Consider the following 22,868-nt stretch of genomic DNA (forward strand, 5'->3'; position numbering starts at 1 on the left):
GTGATAAAAATATTTTTTTAAATTGTAATTGGGCTGCTATTACTTTGGCCAGTATGATGTTAATGATTTTAGTAAAATTACTTCCATTTGATTCAAAACCTACTTAAAGCCAGAACAAATATAGAATGGCCACCATACTTTTCAGTGCAATAAAAATGTAAAAACATTAATCCATCGTCATAAATTCTGTTAGTTTACATTCAAAGAACACAGTTGCTGTTATAACAAAGCACAGAAGTATTATTTCAGCACATAGTTCCTCTATTGTTTTAATTTAGAACTCAGGGAGTAACTTTTACCATAAACTATTAGCAGCATTGTCTGAAAGACCAAATAAATCAAAACATTGTAAGAAATAGTTTTTCATCAATACAGAAGCCACCAAGAAAAGGACAAGAAGTGATGGAACAATACTCAAACAATATTTGTCCACAATACTCAAAAAGCACTTTAAATATTCTATAAAAGCAAAAACAGTTTGATTCAGAAATAACTCAAAAATGAGCAATCGAAAATGATTTAAAAAGCCTCCTAGATTATTCCTAATTCCAATTGAAAAGGAATTCTCCTCTAAGGTGATTGATGACAGTGCCAGGGAATACACCAATGTTTATTGCTTCGTTTATTCTCTATACTAGACCAAAATATATTTTACAACATATACCTTTGTTAAAATACATTGCAATAAGGATTGTTACAACAAAGCTATTTTATCTAATTTTATTAGATTACATATTGCTCTCCTTCATATATCTCCTAGGTGGTTCTACTTTCAAGTACATTTTGAAAGTCAGTTACCGTATCAACTTAACAGCTAAGATTTAGACAATGGTAGAAGCTGTGACAGAACCTCAAAGTCTGATATAATTTATTTGTGATGGTTTCACTTAACCAATAAATTGTCTGTCTAGTGATCTGGATTTATACAAACGCCCTTGCAGAATCTGCTAAATAATAGCAACAAACTTTGACCTTGGGTGCAGATGTCTGCAATATCTTAGGTAAACTAAATGAGAATGAACACTGACAGTTTAGAAGTGCTTATTTGCTTATCCACAGTCCCAGCAGACACTATAGGGGATTAGGAATACTTTCAACTTCCAGCAGTAAGGAATCATAATGTTGAACATTTCTATGCAGCACAACAGAACATAAAAGAGCCACAGAATTCTTTTGCTGAGCAAAGCATTGCACATTTTTTCAGATGATTAGTTTGTGTGTTTTTGTTGTCTTCACTGTGATTTTCCAACATAAACGTGAACGGTTATCATTGCCATAGCTGTTTTAAGTAATTCAGGAAGGACTGGTGGTTACCAATAGCTCCTGTTGATTTTCTTTCTGTTTAGAGTAGTAAAGAATGGTTGGTTGAGGGGGTAAAGGGAAAAACTGGGAGTGCTGATGGATGGGAGGGTGTGGTATTGGGGGGGGGGGTGCAGTGTAGCAGGTTTGGTGCTTGGTCTTGGTGGACACTTTCAAAAGTAAGGAGAAATATATAACTATTCATTAAATAATGAATTTGACACAAATTTTATCAAAGATGAATGTGAACATCAAAACCTTTTCCTTCCAAGCAACACACCATCTTGACCTGGAACTGTATTGCTGTTGCTTCATGTCATTCAGTTAAAATCCTGGAATTTCCTCCCTAACAGCCCAATGGACAGTAACAGTTTAAGAATATGGCTCATCACCACCTTCTTGAGGGCATTTAGGGGTATGTAATCAATGCTTGCTTTTGCCAACGATTCTCTCATGAACAAATAGAAAAGAATTAATACATTTGCAGAATATAATTCCGTGTGATTTTCCAAAGAGAAGCTTACATATGAGACATGACAATGCTAAATTACTTACTTATTGATTTTCTGTGTTCAGGCTTTGCTTCTTTTGTGTTTGATTTGCTGTTGTTGTCACCCTCATTTCTACTCAGCTCTTCACTGCTTGAGCTTTTCCAGATACTGATTGCTGTTGTGGAGGTTCCCTTCTTTGACCATAATGTCATTAATAGATAGATAAAAAAAAAGGAGATATACTCATTACCACATTTGTAAAACGATAATTGTAGTACATGTGTCAATGGTCAATTTTAAGTAAAATTGTGGTAGATAAGAGTAGGTGTAATAATGCATAGTGACTTAACTTTGTTGCCTCTGATTTATTCCAAAGCAAATTCCCATACAATGTTAGATGACAAAGGGATTACTCTATAGCAAAAAAGGGAAATTGAACATTCACATGTAACCTAGCATGCCTGGCATGCCATCGATCAGTTCTTCCATTAATCCCTTTGACTAGATGTGTGATCAAATATCTTGATTGTGAATTGGTGTGTGGTGGTTGGGAAAAAGAGGAAAAAGAGAAACATTTTGCAGAATGTAAGTTGGTGGACTGCATCATGAACAACTGAGAAGCTCACAATGATACAGTTTATGTTATTTCACCTGATTAGGTACATGAACTGAAATAAAACTCCACCTTAGAGGTTTCCAAATTGGACATCAACCCATCGTTTCCTATCATACCCACTATTCCCACCACATCATTGGGTTAAAAAGTTACAACATCCTTTACATGACAATTTATTTCATTAAAAGTTTCCTCTAGAATCTCTACAGTGTGGAAGCTGGCCACTCAGCCCATACTAACCCTCCAAACAGGGACCCACCCCATCCCTGCAACCCTGTGTTTCCCAAGGCTAATCCACCGTACATACACACCACGGGCAATTTAGCATGACTGATTCACCTAACTGCACATCTTCAGACTGTGGGAGGAAACCAGAAATCAAAATTGCAATTAATAAAAAAGGATGGTCAGTAGAATTCTGAAAAATCTCAATGATAAAGCACATTCGTGACTTTGAGTCTGAAAGTTGTAGTTTCATGTCTTGGTCTTAAGCACAAAATCTAGGCAGATATTCGGTATCCTAGAATACTTACCCCTCAAGAAACAGGTTACCCAGTTATTAGGAGAAAGTGAGGACTGCAGATGCTGCAGATCAGAGCAGAAAATGTGTTGCTGGAAAAGCGCAGCAGGTCAGGCAGCATCCAAAGAGCAGGAGAGTCGACGTTTCGGGCATAAGCCCTTCTTCAGGAAAAAACTTTCCTGAAGAAGGGCTCATGCCTGAAACGTTGACTCTCCTGCTCCTTGGATGCTGCCACACTTACTCTGTTATTATCTTATTTTGGGGAATTTGTTATAGGTAAGTTGAGACTTACTTTTTTTCAAATACATATAAAAGTAATTCATTATCTTTAAATCATTTTAGGATGTCTAGCATTTGTGGAAATATTATATAAATGCAATTAAAATGAGGAGGTGCTGAAAAAACTTAGCAGTTTGGGTAAAATCTAAAGGGATTTGCTACCTGATTTGCGAGAATTTGCAGCATTTTCTGATTCTATTTGAGTATTTCCACAGCATTTTGCCTGTATATATGAAAGTCCTTTTATTTTTCTAACTTTAACTCTTATAAGAAGGAGCTTACTTCTATTTAATGTCCAACTTAACTGATTTAGTTATTTCTTAAATTCTATTGTTTGTGAGTGTGTCACGAGAGAGAAAAAATAGAATAAATAACATGGAACTGATTGTGGTGCTTCTAATGCAGAAACACTTCAGTTGAAAGTATTTCTGTCAGCGTTAAAGGTGCTAAATACTATCAGTTAGAAATGATATATGATCTCATTGAATCAAAATGGAAAAGATGGGGCACACAAATAAGAATGAATATGTCTGTTCGTGTCAACTATGAAGAACTCATGCTTATTTACAAATAACTATCTATGGATGAATTTCAAATAGTATTAGTTTGCTGATGATAGTGTAAAGTCAGAGTACAAATTTATGGGTTACATGTTAATATGCTGAACTTGATGCACACGATAAATGCACATTATGTCCTATTTGAGTAATTTCAGGTCTGTTTTAAATTTAAAAACATCATGCCAAACCATTTTATAGAAAATATGCAAAGAGGGATTAACAATGCCACAGGGAGCTATAAACAAAAGAAACATGGTCTAAAGAGGCCGATCAGAGCTTGAGAAACTCAGGAAATATATGGGAAAGTATTTTTTTGGCAAAAAATCTAAAAATGTTTATTGTGCAACTTCTAAGACAGATTGAACAAATACACAACTCCTTTCATTTGATTCCAAGAGAAACTATTTTAGTTAATGTTAAGAGTTAAAAGCATTATACGTACAAATTTGTCAATCACGTGTCTGATAGCCTGGTACCAGTCATGTATACTATCATCATCTGAATGTAGAAGAAATTCATTCCCTGAGATGGTGGTGAGCTGTATCAATAAAAAAAAGGAAAAACAGTGTGTAATTTTGTTTAACGCTGTAAGAAACATAAGAATAGCACTGCAATGTAATTGGTCACCATGTTATGATCCCAAATCCACATTAGTGAAAAATAACATAGTAATTGCTCCCAAAAAAGACTAAAGTTCATCTAATTCTTCTTGTTCTTGTCATCACATGATACAATGAAAATTGGAGACCAATCAATGCCTCTTTGGCAATCCACTTTAAACTACTTATTACATACATATCTGTCTAACACAGTGAAGAGAATATTACATTTAACCAGCTGTTTCAGTCCACTTTCTTAACTTTAACTATAAAAGAAAAAGATCAGATGAATGTAAAACAACAAGTACACATTCTGTGACCATTTTAAATTAAAATATTAACACATTTTTTCTTACTTGCTAAGTAGTTGATGGCTGCCCTTACATTGAGCATTTAATGTTTATATAAATGAAAAAGAACGGATTGTTCAATAATGAAACACACAATATGTGCCAGAACAAGGGGTAGGTTAATTACAACTCATCTATGAAAGTAAAATCCATATTACTTCTTTGAAGTAACTTCATAAACATTACATAAAACTTTAATTTGCAATATAGGTGAAGGAAAACATAAAGAAATTATATATGTTTTTCTTTCTCTTCTACAATGCAGGCTATTTGGAACTTTTCTTTATTCATACATAAGATATAGACATTGCCAACTGGCTCAGCATTTATTGCACATTCCTAGATGCCCTTGAGAAGGTACTTGTGAGCTGCTTTACTGAATCACTGCAATACATTTGTTTTAAAGAGTGTTCATGCGGTGTAGTGGTAATGTCCCTACCTTTGAGATAGGAGACCCAAGTTAAAGTGCCACCTGCTCTAGAGATGTGTCATAACATCTCTGAAAGGTTGATTAGAAAACAAGTATAAAATAAAAAATGACTTAGATATGCCCACGTTGTCATTACGGAGCGAGTTCTGTATCTGTTTCCTTTGTCCCTGTATATGATAATAGTTGTGGTTTTGGAAGGAGCTGTTGCAGAGCCTTTGTGAATTTCTACAGTGCATTGTGTAGATGATGCACACTGCTGCTACTGAGAGACAGTGCTGGTTGGTGGATGTTTTGCCAGTCAAGAGAGCTGCTTTATCTGGATGGTGTCAATCTTTTGGAGTGATGTTAAGAGCTGCACTCATCCAGGCAAGTGTAGAGCATTCTATTGCAATTCTAACTTGTGCTCTGTAGGTCATGGTCAGGCTTTGGGGAGTCAGGAGGTGAGTTATTTACCACAGTATTCCTAGTTTCTGATCTGCTCTTGGAGCCATTTTGTTTATGTTGCTAATCTGGTTCAGTTCCTGGTCAATGGTCACAAACAGATGTTTGATCATTGAGGGTTCAGTGATAGTAATGCCACTGAATGTCAAGGGATGGTGGTTAGGTTCTGTCTTGTTAGAGATAGCCTTTGCTTGATATGTGTGGTATGAATGTTACTTGCCACTTCTCAGCCCACACCTGTCAAGATCTTGCTGTATTTGAATGTTAAGTATTTCAGTATCTGAGGATTCGTAAATGGTGCTGATGATTGTCCAATCATTGCCCTTACTTCTGACCTTATGATGTTGGGAAGGTCATTGTCGTAGTGGCTGAAGATGGCATAAGATACCATCCTGAAGAACTCCTGAACAGATGTCCTGAAACTAAGATGACAGACTTTCAACAACCACACTATATTTCTTTGAGCTAGGTGTGATTCAAATCAGTGGAGAATTTTCCCTGATACACATTGATGCCAGTTTTGCTAGAGCTTTTTAATGTTATATTTAGTTAATTATAGCCTTGTTGTCAAAAGTAGTTACCTCACCTTGAGAATTTAGTTGTCCTTGTTTGAACCAACCTTATAATGATGTCATGAGCTGAATGGCCCTGGTAGAACCCAAACTGAGTGAAGGTGAACAGATTATTTCTAATTAAGCCCTGGTTGATAACACTCATCATTTTACTGATGATTAAGAGCAGATTGATAGGGCAATATTATGGTCAGGTTGGGCTTGTCCTGGTTCTTGTGTACAGGATATATTTGAGAAATCTTCCACATTGTCAGGTAGATGCCACTGTTGTAGCTGTACTCCAACAATTTGGGAAGGGGTGCAATAATTGCAGGAACACAGAACTTCAGCTCTATTGCTGAAATGTTGTCAGGGCCCACAGCATTTGCAGTATTTAGTACCTCCATTTTGATATCATATGCAATGAATGAAATTTCATGAAGATTAGCATCTGTGATCTGAGGGACCACTGAAGGAGGCCAAGATGGATCATAAGACATAGGAGTGGAAGTAAGGCCATTTAGCCCATCGAGTCCACCCCACCATTTAATCATGGCTGATGGGCATTTCAACTCCACTTACCAGCATTCTCCCCATAGCCCTTTATTCCTTGTGACATCAATAATTTATCAATCTCTGCCTTGAAGTCACTTAGCGTCCCGGCCTCCACTGCACTCCGCGGCAATGAATTCCTCAGACCCACCACTCTCTGGCTGAAGAAATATCTCCGCATTTCTGTTCTGAATTGACCCCCTATAATTCTAAGGCTTTGCCCACGGGTCCTCGTCTCCTCGCCTAATGGAAACAATTTCTTAGTGTCCAAGCCTTTCCCAGCCATGTATTATCTTGTAAATTTCTATTAGATCTCCCCTTAACCTTCTAAACTCCAATGAGTACAATCCCAGAATCCTCAGCCATTCCTCGTATGTTAGACCTACCATTCCAGGGATCATCTGTGTGAATCTCTGCTGGACACGCTCCAGTGCCAGTATGTCCCTCCTGAGGTGTGGGGCCTAAAACTGAACACAGTACTCCAAATGGGGCCTAACCAGAGCTTTATAAAGTCTCATCCTCTCAGCACTTCTGGTTGAAGTCTGTTGCAAATGCTTCAGCCCTAACTTTTGCACTGCTGTGCTGAGTTCCCACATTGTTAAGGATGGGGATATTTGTGGAGACTCCTCCTCCAGTAAGTTGTCTAATTGCTCATCACTATTCACAACTTTGTATGGCAGGACTGCCGAGCTTAGACCTGATCCATTGGTTGTTAAATCACTTAGTTCTGTACATCACTTGCGCCTTATACAGTTTGGCACACAAATAGTCCTGTTTCATAGATTCACCAGATTGATAGCTCATTTTTGGGTATGTCTGGTGCTACTTCTTGCATGCACCCCTGCACTCTATATTGATGTTGGCTGGATGAGAGAAGGATAGTAGTTCCTTTCCTAAAATTTGGACATCAGTGAACCAAATGCTTATGTTATGAAAATAGATTCTTATTTTGTGATTTACTCATTGAATTTATCACATGCCTGGTGGGATACAAACCCTGGTCCCCAGAATGTCAAGACAGGTTGGGGTGGGTACACAGAGGTACAGGCACATCTTGATTATCCAACAGCCACATAATGAGATGGTCAGGCAGATTTTGGTATGGGCACGCTTCATTTGCACGTAAATCAGACAAGAGACTGATTTCTATTTGAAAATTGTTTCCTTTGCTGGTTTAGAACTCACTTGCAGTTTTGGTTACACACAGCAGTTTGTGCATTTTCGCCAAATCAGCAGTCCTTTGAAGTGGGGAGTTCAGATGTGGCCTGATATTTTGTTTCTGGTGCAAAGCATTTCCTGACCTCAAAGGAAAGCTGCATCCCTTTGCTTTTTGCTCTGTCCTTGACCACTGCCTTCCACGCAACATCTCACTTTCGGCATTTAACGTAAATAAGCTTCCACTAGACCTTCTTGAGCTTTTAGCAATTGACCTGAATAATACTGAGGACCTGAAAATTATTTGGATCTTATCACTTTATGCTATTTTGGGAAGAGATTAACATATGAACGTAAAAATCAGCAGCAGGAGTAGGCCATACAGCCTCTTGAGTCTGTTCCACCAATGAATAAGATTATGACTGATCTGATTGTCACCTAAAGTCCATTTTCTTGACTACCTTCTTCATTCACTAGACTAAAAAATATTCAAGAACTTACTTCCTCTAAGGTTTCAGAAAGAGAGTTTCAAAGTCAGAGACTTTTGAAAGAATTTGTATCTCATCCAGAACTGGAGGGCATATCAGACAGGCAGTTCACATTGCAGAGGCAGTGGATGGTTAGAGAGTGGTGATGGACAACCAGACTTAGCTGTCATCAGTATACTTACAATACTGATGCTATGCCTTTAAATCAGATCATCAAGGGCAATATGTAGGTGGGCAATTGTAGGAAACAAGGCAAATTCCTTGAGGTAAAGGTGCAGGGTAGGGAAAATAAGTCATCCCAGGGTATTCACTGGTTATGGTCAAGTACATAGAAGTGGAACAAACTGAGAGAAGTCTCATTCCAGTGTATGTGGAAATGAGACATCTAAGGATGACCAAATATAAAATTGATGAGAGCCTACAGAATTCTTAACAGGATCATTGAGAGAGATGCAGGAAGGATGCTTCTCCTGGCTGTGAGGTCACTTAAGGTTGAGATGAAGTAGAACTTCTTCACCAAGAACATGGCGAATCTTGGGAATTCTTTTTCCCTAAAAGTGTGGACACTCAAGCATTGACTGCATTAAAAACAGAGACTGATAGATATCTGGATATTGACAGGTATCAGGATACTGCTCGGAATTGGCATTAAGGTGAAATAATCTTGTTGAATAATGGAGCAGGCTTGAGAGGCTGAATACTGCTCCTATTTCCCATGTTCCTATAGTTATTTGGCATACATAACATTCGAAAGATTAATTGTCTTTATCTGTTTCAAGCATTATTGAACAAACATGTTTATTTTGGAGTACAACCTTGTAAGATACAACCCCATGGTTAAATTGTTCTGCAAACAATGCAGTATTTGTATTATTATAGTGTAATGAAACTTTATAACCTCTGCAGCTTCATGATGATGGTGAAACCTTTGAGTGACCTTTAAATTAACCACCACTTGTTAAGTTACTTTTACAAATTCAAGCTAATATTTGTGTACAAGAAATGTCAAACGTGGTGTAATTCTGAACAATGTTTTTACGTCTTGTGGAAAATGCTGATGACATGGAATACAATATTAATTAGTTAATTTATTAACCCAATTCGAGTGTGCTCGATTGTTTCTTCCTGATACCTGGAGTATTACCTCCAGACAGGAGTGGATAACAGACTTTGTGAGGAACAATCACTCCCTCTCCTTAGTGAACTGCAAGATATTTATTTCTAAGATGAAAGAAGGCATCCAACTTTCCCACTGGCCAGTATTTCTTACCTGTAATATATAATAACTTTGAGACTATTGAAAATCATAATGTTGAATAAGGAAAAGTGGGAGTATCAACATAAATTGGGATACACAAACTTTAGGACTCATAGAGTAATCCAATCTTTAACGAGCAATTAATGGATGCAAGATGTGTGAGTTATATAGATATATCTATACATATTTTAATATCATTTATTTTAGAGTATGGATTTTGAACTAGTGACACGTGGGTTTTCAGTTTTACGTACGAGGAGGTTTAATGGTTAACTTGCAAGTAATGACTATTCTTAACCAATAGGAGAGGGAGAGTTCTTGAGGTGATAACAGGGATAATGGGAATTTGTTTGTATTGAGAGAATGGACAGAGTAAATGTTGAGCATTAGCTTGCCTTTGGTTTAAAGGATCAGGATAATTTTGTTTAGGAGAAAAATCTGTAGCTTGGAAATATTTTGTTTTCTGTTCACAAAAGTCCTGGCTGAAGTTAAATGCACGAAACAGTTTCTTCTGAAGAAAGAGCTAGTTCAGAAAAATTAGGAAATAGGTTAATAAGAGTTTTAGTTTGAAAGTTCAAAATCAAAAATATTTGGTTAGAATACTGAAGGAGAAAGTGAGGACTGCAGATGCTGGAGACCAGAGTTGAAAAATGTGATGCTGTAAAAACACAGCAGGTCAGGCAGCATCCGAGGAGCAGGAGAATCGACGTTTCAGGCATAAGCCCTTCTTCAGGAATGAGGCTGGTATACCAGGTGATAAAAGCTAGGGGGGAGGAAATTTGGGGGAGAGGCGTTGGGAATACGATAGGTAGAAGGAGGTGAGGGTGAGGGTGATAGGCCGGAGAGGAGGCGGGGGCGGAGAGGTCGGGAAGAAGATTGCAGGTCAAGAAGGTGGTGCTGAATCCTGGGGTTGGGACTGAGATAAGGTGGGGGGGAGGGGAAATGAAGAAGCTGGAGAAATCTACATTCATCCCGTGTGGTTGGAGGGTTCCTAGGCGGAAGATGAGGTGCTCTTCCTCCAGGCCTCATGTGGTCAGGGTCTGGCAATGGAGGAGGTCAAGGATCTGCATGTCCTTGGCGGAGTGGGAGGGGGAGTTAAAGTGTTCAGCCACAGGATGGTTGGGTTGGTTGGTGCGGGTGTCCCAGAGGTGTTCCCTGAAACGTTCCACAAGTAGGCAGCCTGTCCCAATGTAGAGGAGACAGGCCGCCTACTTGTGGAACATTTCAGGGAACACCTCTGGGACACCCACACCAACCAACCCAACCGTCCCGTGGCTGAACACTTTAACTCCCCCTCCCACTCCACCAAGGACATGCAGGTCCTTGGCCTCCTCCATCGCCAGACCCTGACCACACGGTACCTGGAGGAAGAGTGCCTCATCTTCCGCCTAGAAACCCTCCAACCACATGGGATGAATGTAAATTTCTCCAGCTTCCTCATTTCCCCTCCTCACACCTTATCTCAGTCCCAACCCTTGGATTCAGCACTACCCTCTTGACCTGCAATCTTCTTCCTGACCTCTTCATCCCCACCCCCTCTCTGGCCTATCATCCTCACCCTCACCTCCTTCCACCTATCATATTCCCAATGCCCCTCCCCCAAATCCCTCCCCTCAACCTTTTATCTCAGCCCACCTGGTACACCAGCGTCATTCCTGAATAAGGGCTTATGCCCGAAACGTTGATTCTCCTACTCCTCGGATGCTGCCTGGCCTGCTGTGTTTTTCCAGCATCACATTTTTCAACTCTAGAATACTGAAGAGGTTATTTGAAGCAGAAAAAATGTAAACTGAGTTTTGTGACTACTCAACAAAGAGGCTATCAAACTCTCAAGCTAACGAATTGAACAAAATAGTTAAGTTAAACCTATATGCATGACAGAAAAGTAAATTCTCTCTGAAGATTGAGGACTGCATCATCGATTGCAGGAAACCAAGGAAAGTTCCTTGGGGAGTTACTGTCCATTTTGAAATCTTTCAGACTGTGATACATGTAAATAGCCTGGTTGATTCTGTTTTATTTTCATTTCTTTTGCATAATAAACTTCTATTCTATCATTAAATCCAAATCTGCAGCATTATATGCCTGTGCTTGAATGAAAGATCACTTTGTTAAATAAAAACAAAAATAAAATTATCCATCAAGCCAAATTTCAACCTGGGATTTGACTTTTTCAAGTAATAACATCAGCTGGGATCATAACAATATATTTTACCAAAACAACAGTAATCGAGTTGAAAAGGGTTGAAGCATTTTGAAGAAGAATATGGTAATGTGTATATTTTCAATCATTTTATCAAGTTCACCTGTGTTTTCATTGCAGTTTTTTAAAAAAAGTGTCTTTTTCTGTGACATATCACATAATATTTATGATACTATGATAAAATAACATTTACTTGTAAAACTGTGCTTAAAAAAAAGCAGTGGCTCTAAATTCATATCCAAAGGAATCACCAATGGATTTATGGATCAAAGGTATTTATATAATGGGTTAGTGATGAATTTGCTCATGTCTATAATGGTCTTTTCCAAATATTAACAATCTAAGTCATGCTTTAAGCGGAAAGATCTCAGTGAAAGTCAAAAACTTGCCAATTATAAAATAAAAATTATTAAATTGCATATTATGAAAAAGGACAAAGAGTTAAAACCATAAAAATAGCTAAAAGCACTAATTGAACACTATCTCAATTTAATAAATGCATTTTGCTGCATGTTGGTTCTCTATTGCTCAAGAAAGTAAAACCTCATAGCTGACGAGATCTTTGAAGGAACATATTGCTGCAAGTTATACCCACTAGTCAAAAAATGCAGGCAAGCATAATAATTAAAAGGAAACACAGCATTTTCAGCCAAAATGTAAAAATAAGTGTTGGAGATATGCTTCTGTATAGTTCCCTTGTAAACTATAATACTGCACAGATTGTGAAGATTGACACTGAATCTGGTGCTATCATTCATTATTGCCATGTCACTCAGCTTCTTGGCTCACTCAAGCTCAATCTGTGACATGTTTGTGATTATCATACTCATTTAGTAACTATATGGCATATGGAACACAAATACTATTTAGCTGCTTAGGGTTGGGTCATTCGCTTCTAAAATGCCACCAAACTGGAATAATTTAATGTCCGCATTACACTTACATGAGGCTCCAAAACCAAACAAAAATCAATAATCTCAGTCTTTTAACTACTTGATGTTCCCAGAGCACTTAAAATACAGCATTTAACTGAAAAAAAAACCCACAACTGAATATGAGTCACAGATTGTGTTTAAAGACTTGGTTCATAATCTGCACCTAAGCAACGGGTAGTAGGTTTAATAAGCAATAAAAACCAAAACAAAATCAGAACTGTTTTTTGGCCCCAGAACATTTATGGGCCACAACTATCATTGCTAAATTATGAAGGCATTAATGACTGCAATTTAAATGTTCATTTTTGCATCAGAGGTATGATGAAGACCAAGATGCCTTTACCAATAGAGAAAAAAAACAGAAGTCTTCTATCTCCTTAAAATATTTCTGCCATCACTTTAAAAAGGATTTGATGGTGCAAGTATAAAATATCAAAAATTTCAACTTATACAAGTTCAACTTATACAGTGTCATTCAAAACATACTTTGCTTTTAATTCTGCATAACATTGATATACTTCAATCAGAATATCTAAGGGGCCTAATTTCTGCTGTGTACTGGAGCTAATATTCATAGATAAAGTAATTCTTGAACAGTAATGGAACTCAATAGCATTTTTGCCATGCCCTTCATTGTAAATATTCTAATGCAAATTAACATGTAATATGGAGCGGCACAGTCGCTCAGTGGTTAGCACTGCTGCCTCACAGTGCCAGGGACCTTGGTTTGATTCCCGCCTTGAGCAATTGTCTGTGTGGAGTTTGCACATTATCACTGTGTCTGTGTGGTTTCCTCTTGATGCTCAGGTTTCTTCCCACATCCAAAGATGTGCAGGTTAGGTGAATTGGCATACTAAATTGCCCATAGTGTTAGATGCGCTATTCAGGGATAAAGTCGGGTCGGGGAATGGGTGTGGGTGGGTTACTCTTCAGAGGGTCAGTGTGGACTTGTTGGGCCAAATGGCCTGTTTTCATACTGTAGGGGATCTAATCTAAATCTAGAATTAATATGCTCATTGATTGTTAACTTTTTTTTTAGCAATCTATATGAAACACACAGGATTAATACAGCACCAAATACATTCCTTTGAATTACTTGTTCTTAATTCATTCATGGGATGCAGGATCACTGGCTGGCCCAGTGTTTATTGCCAATTCCTGTTTGCTCACAAGCCAGTTAAAAGTCAATTGCATTGCTGTGAATCTGGAGTCAAATGTAGGCCAGACCAGTTAAGGACAGCATTTTCCTTCCCCAAAGGACATTAGCCAACAAGATAGGTTTTTCCAACAATCAACAATTGTTTCATGGTCATCATTATATCCGTAATTCCATGATTTGGAGATGCCGGTGTTGGACTGGGGTGTACAAAGTTAAAAATCACACAACACCAGGTTATAGTCCAACAGGTAACCTGGTGTTGTGTGATTTTTAACTCCGTAATTCCAGAATTTTATTGAATTCGAGTCCTGGTGACCCACATCCCCAGAACTTTCCCTGGATTAACAGTCTAGCAACAATACCATGAGGCCACCACCTCCTCTTTGGCTTTTATTACAAGAAAATTTAAGTTCAGAAGTAGAGATATCTTATTGCAGTTATACAGGGCCTTCGTGAAGCCACATATGGAGTATTGTATGCAGGTTTGATCTGCCTACCTCAGAGAGAATATATTTGCTATAGGGGGAATAAGGATCATTAGGCTGACACCAGGAATGGCAGGACTATCTTCTGAAGAGAAATTGGTTCGACTTGGCCTGTATTCATTAGAGTTTATAAGAATGAGGGAGGACCTGATTGAAACACAAAACTCTAAAAGGGCTAGACCAGGCTAGATGTAGGGAGGAAGTTTCCTCAGTTGGAGCCCCTAGAATCAGGGGTCACAGTCTCAGAATACAGAGTAGGCCATTTGGGACTAAGATAAGGAATTATTTTTTCATGCAGAGTGATCAGCCTGCGAAATTCGTTATCAAAGAAGTTTGTGGTGACCAGGCCTCTGGGTATATTTGATAAAGAGCTTTAACTTTTTTGATATTAAAGGCATCAAGCGATATGGAGAGAAAACAGGAATATGGCATTGAAATAGATGATAATCCATGATCAAATTGAATGGCAAAGCAGGCTCAATGGGACAAATGACTCATTCCTGTATTTTTCCTTAATAAGGACACCTCACATATCATTATTTGCTTGAAGCAGTGTATTTGACTTATAGGTTTCTGAGATGGTCTGTAGCATGAATATTGATGTAGCACAGTACAGTACAGTACAGTGATATGTCCACTTTCAGTGTAACTGAAACATATATTTCTCCCCACTGTCACAAACTGCCTATTTCTTCCATTGTACAAAAAAGCAAGCTAAAGCATAGAGGGTGGCAGCCTGTAACTGAACGCTTAATACCTTGTGTGTTAAGAAAGCAATGTGACTCACACAGAGCCTGGCAGCCTGTAATTCAGTGAAAACATCAGTGTGCACTAAGAAAGCAAGCAAAGAGAATAAGATGCTTATGGCCATGGCAGCTGAAATGCTTCTTCATGTGTAGAAGTATATGCTGTGTGGCTGACCTGTGCACAAAGTGACCTGACAGAAGCTTGCAAATCATCAGTGTCCGTCAACTCCAAAGAAAAGGTTGAAAGCCAGCAGTGGTGGCTGATTTGGTCCAACAGTAGGTATGATGATCCGAGGAGGCTGCGGGTTCTCTGATGCTGAATTGCATACATGAAGCGTTAAGAAGGATGGTGACAATTGAGCATGCAGTGTCACAGTTCTGAAGAAGCAGTGGCATTTAGTGTCCAGGTGCCACTTTGTTTTACCTGTTAGCAAATCGTGTTGTCTATCTTCTCAGATGAGGAAAAGAGAATGCAAATTTGGTGTGTTGTGATTTTAATAAAATGAAAATGCTTGGAGTTAAGGTAGTCACCACTCAAGGTCAAGATTCTGAAATCATCCTTTCACACCTGAGGGAAAAAATCAGGAGAAAGAAATGGAAATCTTACTTTTTAAACTTTTGCACTATTTTGTCGCCATAATCACCATTACGCTTGTCCCACCAGGCTTGGCAGAATTCCACCCTTTTTTCCTTTGATAGCTATTTATTTTCCATTTCTTCATTGTACCAAAATAAGATCTATTTATCCATGGCTTATCCCACTTGCACACCAAACTTACCTAAGTGTAGCTGTAGCATCTGTTCCTTGAGTTTTGGTCTAGTATTTCATTAGTGCCCTTGACATGGATCAAAATACTGTTGTTTAGCAGCAGAATAATTTAATGCCAGGATTTTAAAGACAATTTACTTTAACAAGCACAAATACTGCTGTAGAAATCATTTACAATCAATAAATTTTTTTCTTTCATTCTGTCTAATCACCCTTCTGGGATCAACAGAATGTTTATTTGGTGGGATTACTGAACTGTGTTGTGTTAGTATCCAAATTGTTCCCTCTATTATTGTACTGTTGCCATCCTGAACTTCTGCCACTTTTAGAAAGGGATCTATGCAAACTCTCTAGCACCCCCTAGTAATGGGCACTGGACATTTTAATTTACTGGCAGTTTCATTGTTCCTCAAGAAGTTTCTTCAGTTTGCAGGCCTACGAAACTATCTTGCACACTATCTGTAATGGTATATTTACTTGCAGAGTTGAGAAAGAAAAGACGTGTATTAAGAATTTTCATAACCCCTGGAAGCTTCAGTGTGTCTTGCAGTCAGTTCAAGACTTTTAACCCACCTAATTTGCATTGAAGGTTCCATGGTAAGACTGATTTGCTCACGTGGTTAGAGTGTGATGCTTAGTAACATTGACAGTGTGAATTAAATCTCCATATCATTTGAAATAATTTGTGGACCTTGATTCATCTACTTGTCTCATTGTGATATCATAGGATCATAGGCAGGCTTTGTGAAATAGAGGTGTGTGGAGAGCCATAATTAGCAAACTTCAGATCATCTAGGACACTTCATTAAGTGAGAGGAAATTTAATAAATAGTTATGAGATGAATGGATAGGTAAACTATATTTGATAGTGTTATTTAAGGAATCAGTGTTGGCTAGAACAATAGAAATATTCCCTATGCTTCTTTAACATCGTGGGATCTTTTGCACTCATTGGACAGAACAGACATGACTTCAGTTTAATGCCTCAACATAAAGACTTCATTCCTAGCAATGTTGCATTCTCTCTGCTTAAATAGTATAGAGTGGTGCTTGAAACCTAATTTGTAATTCAAGTATTTTGGATTGTGAAGAGGACGTGGGAAGTAAGAAATCCATGAATTAGGAATTGCTCATCTTATCTAATTGAGATGGGACAATTTGTTGGCACTTATTCTGGGAGTTTTACAAATAACTTTCTGTTTGGGAACTGAACATCTGATGTCTGTGTATCAGATATTGTTATGGCCAATAAAGTTGTAATTTTTAAAACACAAAATATTTTTGTTGATTATCATGCTATTTTCACATTTGTCAAAACAAAGATTCCATTTTCATTTTGACAAAACCAAAAGTTCCTCTCATGTTCTTCTCATTAACGATGTTAGTATGAATATTTCCATGAGGCAACCAAAGGAAATAAATGGGTATAGCATCTCATCATCCATAGACGATGTTATAATGTTACTACATTCACTGAAACATGAAATTGTCTTCATATTTTATGTATTATATTGTGAGTGTTTTATGTGATTATTGATTTGGCAAACATTAACATTTCCAAAAGAACCTTTCTTTTTCTGTTTGAGTACTTATTTATTGCTTGACATGTATCACCTAACAAATCCACAGTTCATATCTGTACTGCTAATAATTGAAAGCAAATAAAATTACCATTTTGGTAACTGTAATAAAAGTAAAAATGCCATGTACCCTTCCATGTAAGATAATAACAACCACCTATTTTCTTCAATCCTAGCTTGGAGTCTTTGATGATGGAATCGGCAAAATCAATTATGAAATAGGGCTAAAATGACAGTTCTTTTCAGTTTGGATTTGGAGAGTCAGAGACTGGGAGAATATAATGAAGTGCAAAGGCATCTTATATTTCCACTAATCTACATCTGCCTGATAGCAGAATGGAGCTGAATTAACCCGAGCATAAGTGCAATTATTAACATAGAGCACTTCAGGGATTGTGCCATTTCAATTGTGCCTGACATTCTGCTCCTTTGCACTGTTGCATCTTAGCAATTCTTACTAGCCAGTTCCCCAAAGAGAATTAAAAGAAAAGTATTGGAAAATGAACAGAAATTAATAAAAGTAAAGCAAGATGTTAAACATATTCTTAATTTGTTGTAACTACTTTTTTTAAGGAGTGTGAACAGGAAGACTTTGTTTTTCAAATAATGTCCTAATCATGGCCTTTTTAAGAAATCAAAGTTATCATTCATCTAACTTTTCTAGTAAGCAGTGAGAACTAATTACATTATTGTGGGATGAGGGAAGTGACTCAGAGTTACTGTCCCTTGATACTGTGAAATAACTGAACTGACATATCAAACTGTTTTAACTTTAATTGTACACATTACTTCAACTTCCTCACTCTGTCAAACTCAGTAACTCCTCTGGGGCACTTGAGCTGGGATCACTAACACTATTTAAACAAAAACATTCTTAAAGAAATCAACTGGGAAAACAAGCTTAATGTTGACTCTTTATGACTGTCTGCTGTCCACAAATATACTGATAATAAGACTCATTCATATATCTTTAATGGGAAATCTATATTTGAGACGTAGTCATGGGGAAAAGGTGTGTCAACTCTCAGAAAGGAACCCAATATTAGTGTGCAGTTGACAGACTGAGTCACACAAATATATGAGAGCTCAGTATAAGCAAATAAGAAACTGGATTCTCGTGGGATTGATAATGCTGGAATAAACAAGAGTTAATGATATCATCTACCATGCTGATACTGCATGGACTGAAAGCTCAGAAGCCCTGTTAAAAAGGCCAGGTTTTGGCCAGAGTTGAGATTCAACATTAGCATGCCTGTCCCCAGCTGTTGCATGTTGGAGAGTTTACAACTTCTGATTCATTGTAATAATATGTATTTACACTGTATATAACCCCTTAAGTGCTGATTGCACAGATCAAGTTCAAACATAAAAGGTCTTCTGGCATCATGATCATTGGATAGCCATAAAATAATAATTCAATCTTCAGGCTTAACCAGAGTGTTTTAAGAAATATTGCACATGGACTGCCAATTAGATTCTGTTGTTCATTTTTTTTTCTCTTTTAAGTTCTATTTGACATGATGTTGCCTTTGTGGTTTTTCATTGTGATATTCATTTCATCTCTTATGAAAATGTATTTTTAAGTTGCTGTTAAAATGAATAAATGAATAAATGAATAAATGAATAAACTAATCAAAACAGACATATCTTGTGTTACACTATTTGGGTTATATGCAAGTCTCAAGGTTAATTGTAATGCACTCTGCTCCATTTGAAATTATGTGTAATAAATGCAAAAGATGAATTGTCATTTTGGCTAGATGGTGGCAAAGTGGTGATTTCATTGGTTTAGTAATTTGAATAAAATTTGCAATTTAAAAGTTAATGTCCTTTAGAGAAGAAATCTGGTGTACTCATCCAGTCTGACCTACACATGATTCCAGAACCACAGTGATGTGGTTGACTCCCAACTTCCTTGTGAAAAAGATGAGCAAGCTATTCAGTTCAAGGGAAACTATGGATAGGTAACAAATTTGTTGATTTTGCCAGAAATGCCCAAATCTCATGCAGAGATAAATCTAAAGTCAACATTTACTTTCCTAATAAATTAAAAACCTGAAATTATAGCTGGATAGTTGGGTAAAGTGCATCGATAATGAATGGCGATGTTCATAAAAAGATTATGCTCATTTCCTGAACCACTATGCAGATTTGAAATAAATTCTCAATGACTATTATGTGGTCTAATATGAAGTGGTAGTGTTTCACTTCTGTTGAATGTTTTGTTGACAATTGTTGGCAGTTACAGATATTGGATGCCGTAGCACTCCAGTCAGCCATATGGGAAGTCAATCATGAATGGGCAAGTCAGTGCATTGGTCAGTGTTTTGAGTACAGGAGTTGGGATGCCATGTTGCTGCTGTGTGGGACATTGGCAAGGCTATTTTTAGAATATTGCATTCAATTCTGGTCTCCCTGTAATAGGAAGGATGTTAAACTTGAAAGGGTTCAGAATAAATTTACAAGGAATGGAATGAGATGCCAGAGGAAGTAGTGGAGATCGGTACAATTCAAACATTTAAAAGGCATCTGGATGGGTATATGATTAGGAAGCGTTTGAAATATTGATATGGGACAAATGCTGGCAAATAAGATTAGATTAATTTAGGAAATAAGGTCAGTATGGACAATTTGGACTGAATGGTATTTCTGTGCTGTACCACTCTATGATTCTAAGTTAGATCCATGTAGTCTTATTGGCAAAGAACATATCAAATGCCATAGATTTGTTTGTTAGTTGATAGCATGATTAAATTTGTTTACAGGTAGATGAAGAACACAAAATAAGCAATATATATATTTTTTTCATGCTAAATTAACAAGAAAAAGAAAGCAATACGATAATTATTTGAAAATGGGAATCCAAAAGAGTTTAGACATATAAGAAATGGAAAACAAAACTAGTATTTAAAAAAAAAATCTTTTTTACTCAAAAAGAAAGAAGTGATATTGAGAAGCAAGTCAAAATTGGTTAAAACTCTTGGTGCATTTCTTTTGGAGGACAAAACCATGCATTGTACCGCTCTGGGATGACTCTGAGCTCATGAAATCCCTGTTGTAATGAGCATCTGAAAACATGTGGCACAGTGGCTCAGTGGTTAGCACTGCAACCGCATAGCACCAGAGACCTAGGTTCGATTCCAGTTGAGTATGACTGTCTGTGTAGGTTTTCTCCCACGGTTCAAAGATGTGCAGGTTAGGTGGATTAGGCATGCTAAATCCCCCATTGTGTCTAGGGATATGCAGGCTATGTAGATTAGCCATGGTAAATAGAGGGGTGTCTCTGGGTGAGATGCTCCTTGGAGGGTCACTATGGACATGGTGGGCTGACTGGCTTGCTTCCACTCTGTAGGAATTCCATAAAATTAAAGTTTGATATAGAGTTTTAGGAATGTTGACATGGAAATGTTAATATTTTATGCAGTATGACTAAGAGAACACAAACAATTGCCATAAGTTGTTAGACATAGTTCAAAACTTTCACCAGTGATCTTACAGGAAAAATACATTTACTGATGATAATTTATCAGTAATATAACTTCCAAGCCTTGACAAATGCAACATTATACATAGAAGTTAGTATGCAAGATAACAAACAACTAGCAGTTGCAATATAAAGAGCATGAAGGCTGGCTGAGTTATGTATGCAGAAAGCTATTGTCACTGTTTTATAAGGAGCTCGAAAAAATAACAACTAGAAGGATGTGAATAAATGTAATGGCTTGTCACGCCTTTCTGTTGTACAGACATTGCACTGCATGTGCTAGCAAATGGTACTTCAACATAAAAGTCTTCAAAACACACTCGGTAATCAGTAATTATATTAACTGGAATGGCAAATCTATTCTGACGTTTGACTCCGGTCTGCAGTGGCAGACATAGCATCATAAGGGATTAGAATAAAATGAATTGTCACAGCACAGTGTGAGACCATTCAAATCATTATATTGGTGCTGACTTTCTGCAAGAGAAATTCAGCTAGTCCCATTGTCTGATCTTTTCCGTAGCCCAGAATTTTTTTCTTTTCCCTTTTCAATTAACTATTTTATTCCCATTTTGGACACTTTGACTAAATTTGCCTCCACCACACTCTCAGCCAAATCCCACCCGCCGTTTTTTGTCAAAAAGCATATTTGCTCATATTGCCTTTGCTTCATTCACTCCTTCACCCTGTTTCTCAATGCTTCCAACAAAAGGAACAGTCTTCCTTATTCATTCTGAACAGATCTCCCAGGATATAGAGAAGTCCACTCAAATCTCCACTTAAACTTCTCATCTTTAAGAATATTAGCTCCTGCTTCTCTAATCCCATTCATCCAACTGGTTCCTTGGAACTATTCACATAAATCTTTTCTGCACTCACTCATGTCCTAATGTTTGGTCTCCTGATGATGTGTTAACCTTGAAATGTCTGCTCTTTTGCTTCTCAGATGCTGCCTGACCTGCTGTGCATTTTCCAGTGCCACACTTTATCAACTCCAGAATCAAACACAATGCTTCACTTGAGACCAAACTAGTACTTCATAAAGGATCATCATAACTAGTGTGCTGTTCTATTGTTTGCCTTCATTTATAACACACAAGATCCATAACCTTTCTTAGCCATGTTCTTGATCTGCTGTGACACTTCTTCTGATTTAAGCACATGTTCTGAGATCCTTCTGCTCTGAGTGCCCCTTTAGAATTGCAATCTTTATGTCACATAATTATAGTTGTTTTACAGTTAACTTTATTGAATAACATGGAAAATTCTGTAATTACGACTGTCACACAGTTCCATTTAAGCTAAAACCTTAATTGAAAACTAAATTGGCAAACAATTGGAAAGAATTACTTGCTCAGATTATCAGATGTTTAACAAGTTGGGCATTTGCACACAATAGAACTTTTTTTGCAAATAATAGACAGTATGTGTTAACAACACAGCAATTTTTTTTTAATTCTGAAGTGAATATTTCAGTAATTTGCTGATATTTTCAAAAGGACATCAACAACAATGGCAATTCTATTGGGTAGCAGTGAATGTTGACTCCATGTTTACTACCATTGCATTGCTGCTCATGCCAATGAAGTTTAACTTTTCTCATACTAATAAAATTATTTTAAAATCCTGCTTTGAAATATCTGTATGATATGAAACTATTTAGCAAATGCAATGTGTGTATTCAATAGACAAATAACAAAATATAAAAGCAACAAATGTTCAAAGTGTAACACTGTTTTCCAACAAATGCAGGAAAACCACCTTAATGGCTCCTGGATGGTTTACAATCACACAGGGTATCACATTACATGAGACAATTTCATTTCTTGGTGAGTAAACATAGGTTGAACACGAGGAATTAACTTAACCAGCCTATGTTCTTCTTTCAAAGAACTGTGATACAATATCTATTGAAGCC

General features: G+C 37.3%; 1 protein-coding gene across 2 annotated transcripts in view; it reads right to left on the bottom strand.

Annotated features, from left to right (window-relative positions):
• The window catches only part of arhgap15 (Rho GTPase activating protein 15), a 736,069-nt gene that overhangs the window by 350,462 nt on the left and 362,739 nt on the right, over positions 1–22,868 (bottom strand). The window contains exons 8-9 of one of the 2 annotated variants that reach the window (XM_060827830.1): positions 4,208–4,303; positions 1,855–1,981 (exon numbers count right to left, since the gene is read on the bottom strand). In XM_060827830.1, coding sequence (XP_060683813.1) covers positions 1,855–1,981; positions 4,208–4,303 — 223 coding nt within the window. Of the gene's footprint in view, positions 1–1,854; positions 1,985–4,207; positions 4,304–22,868 lie in introns of both variants that reach the window. The other variant, XM_060827829.1, reaches the window with a different exon arrangement.

The sequence above is a fragment of the Hemiscyllium ocellatum genome, chromosome 7, assembly GCF_020745735.1.
Source record: "Hemiscyllium ocellatum isolate sHemOce1 chromosome 7, sHemOce1.pat.X.cur, whole genome shotgun sequence".
NCBI classification, from domain to species: domain Eukaryota; kingdom Metazoa; phylum Chordata; class Chondrichthyes; order Orectolobiformes; family Hemiscylliidae; genus Hemiscyllium; species Hemiscyllium ocellatum.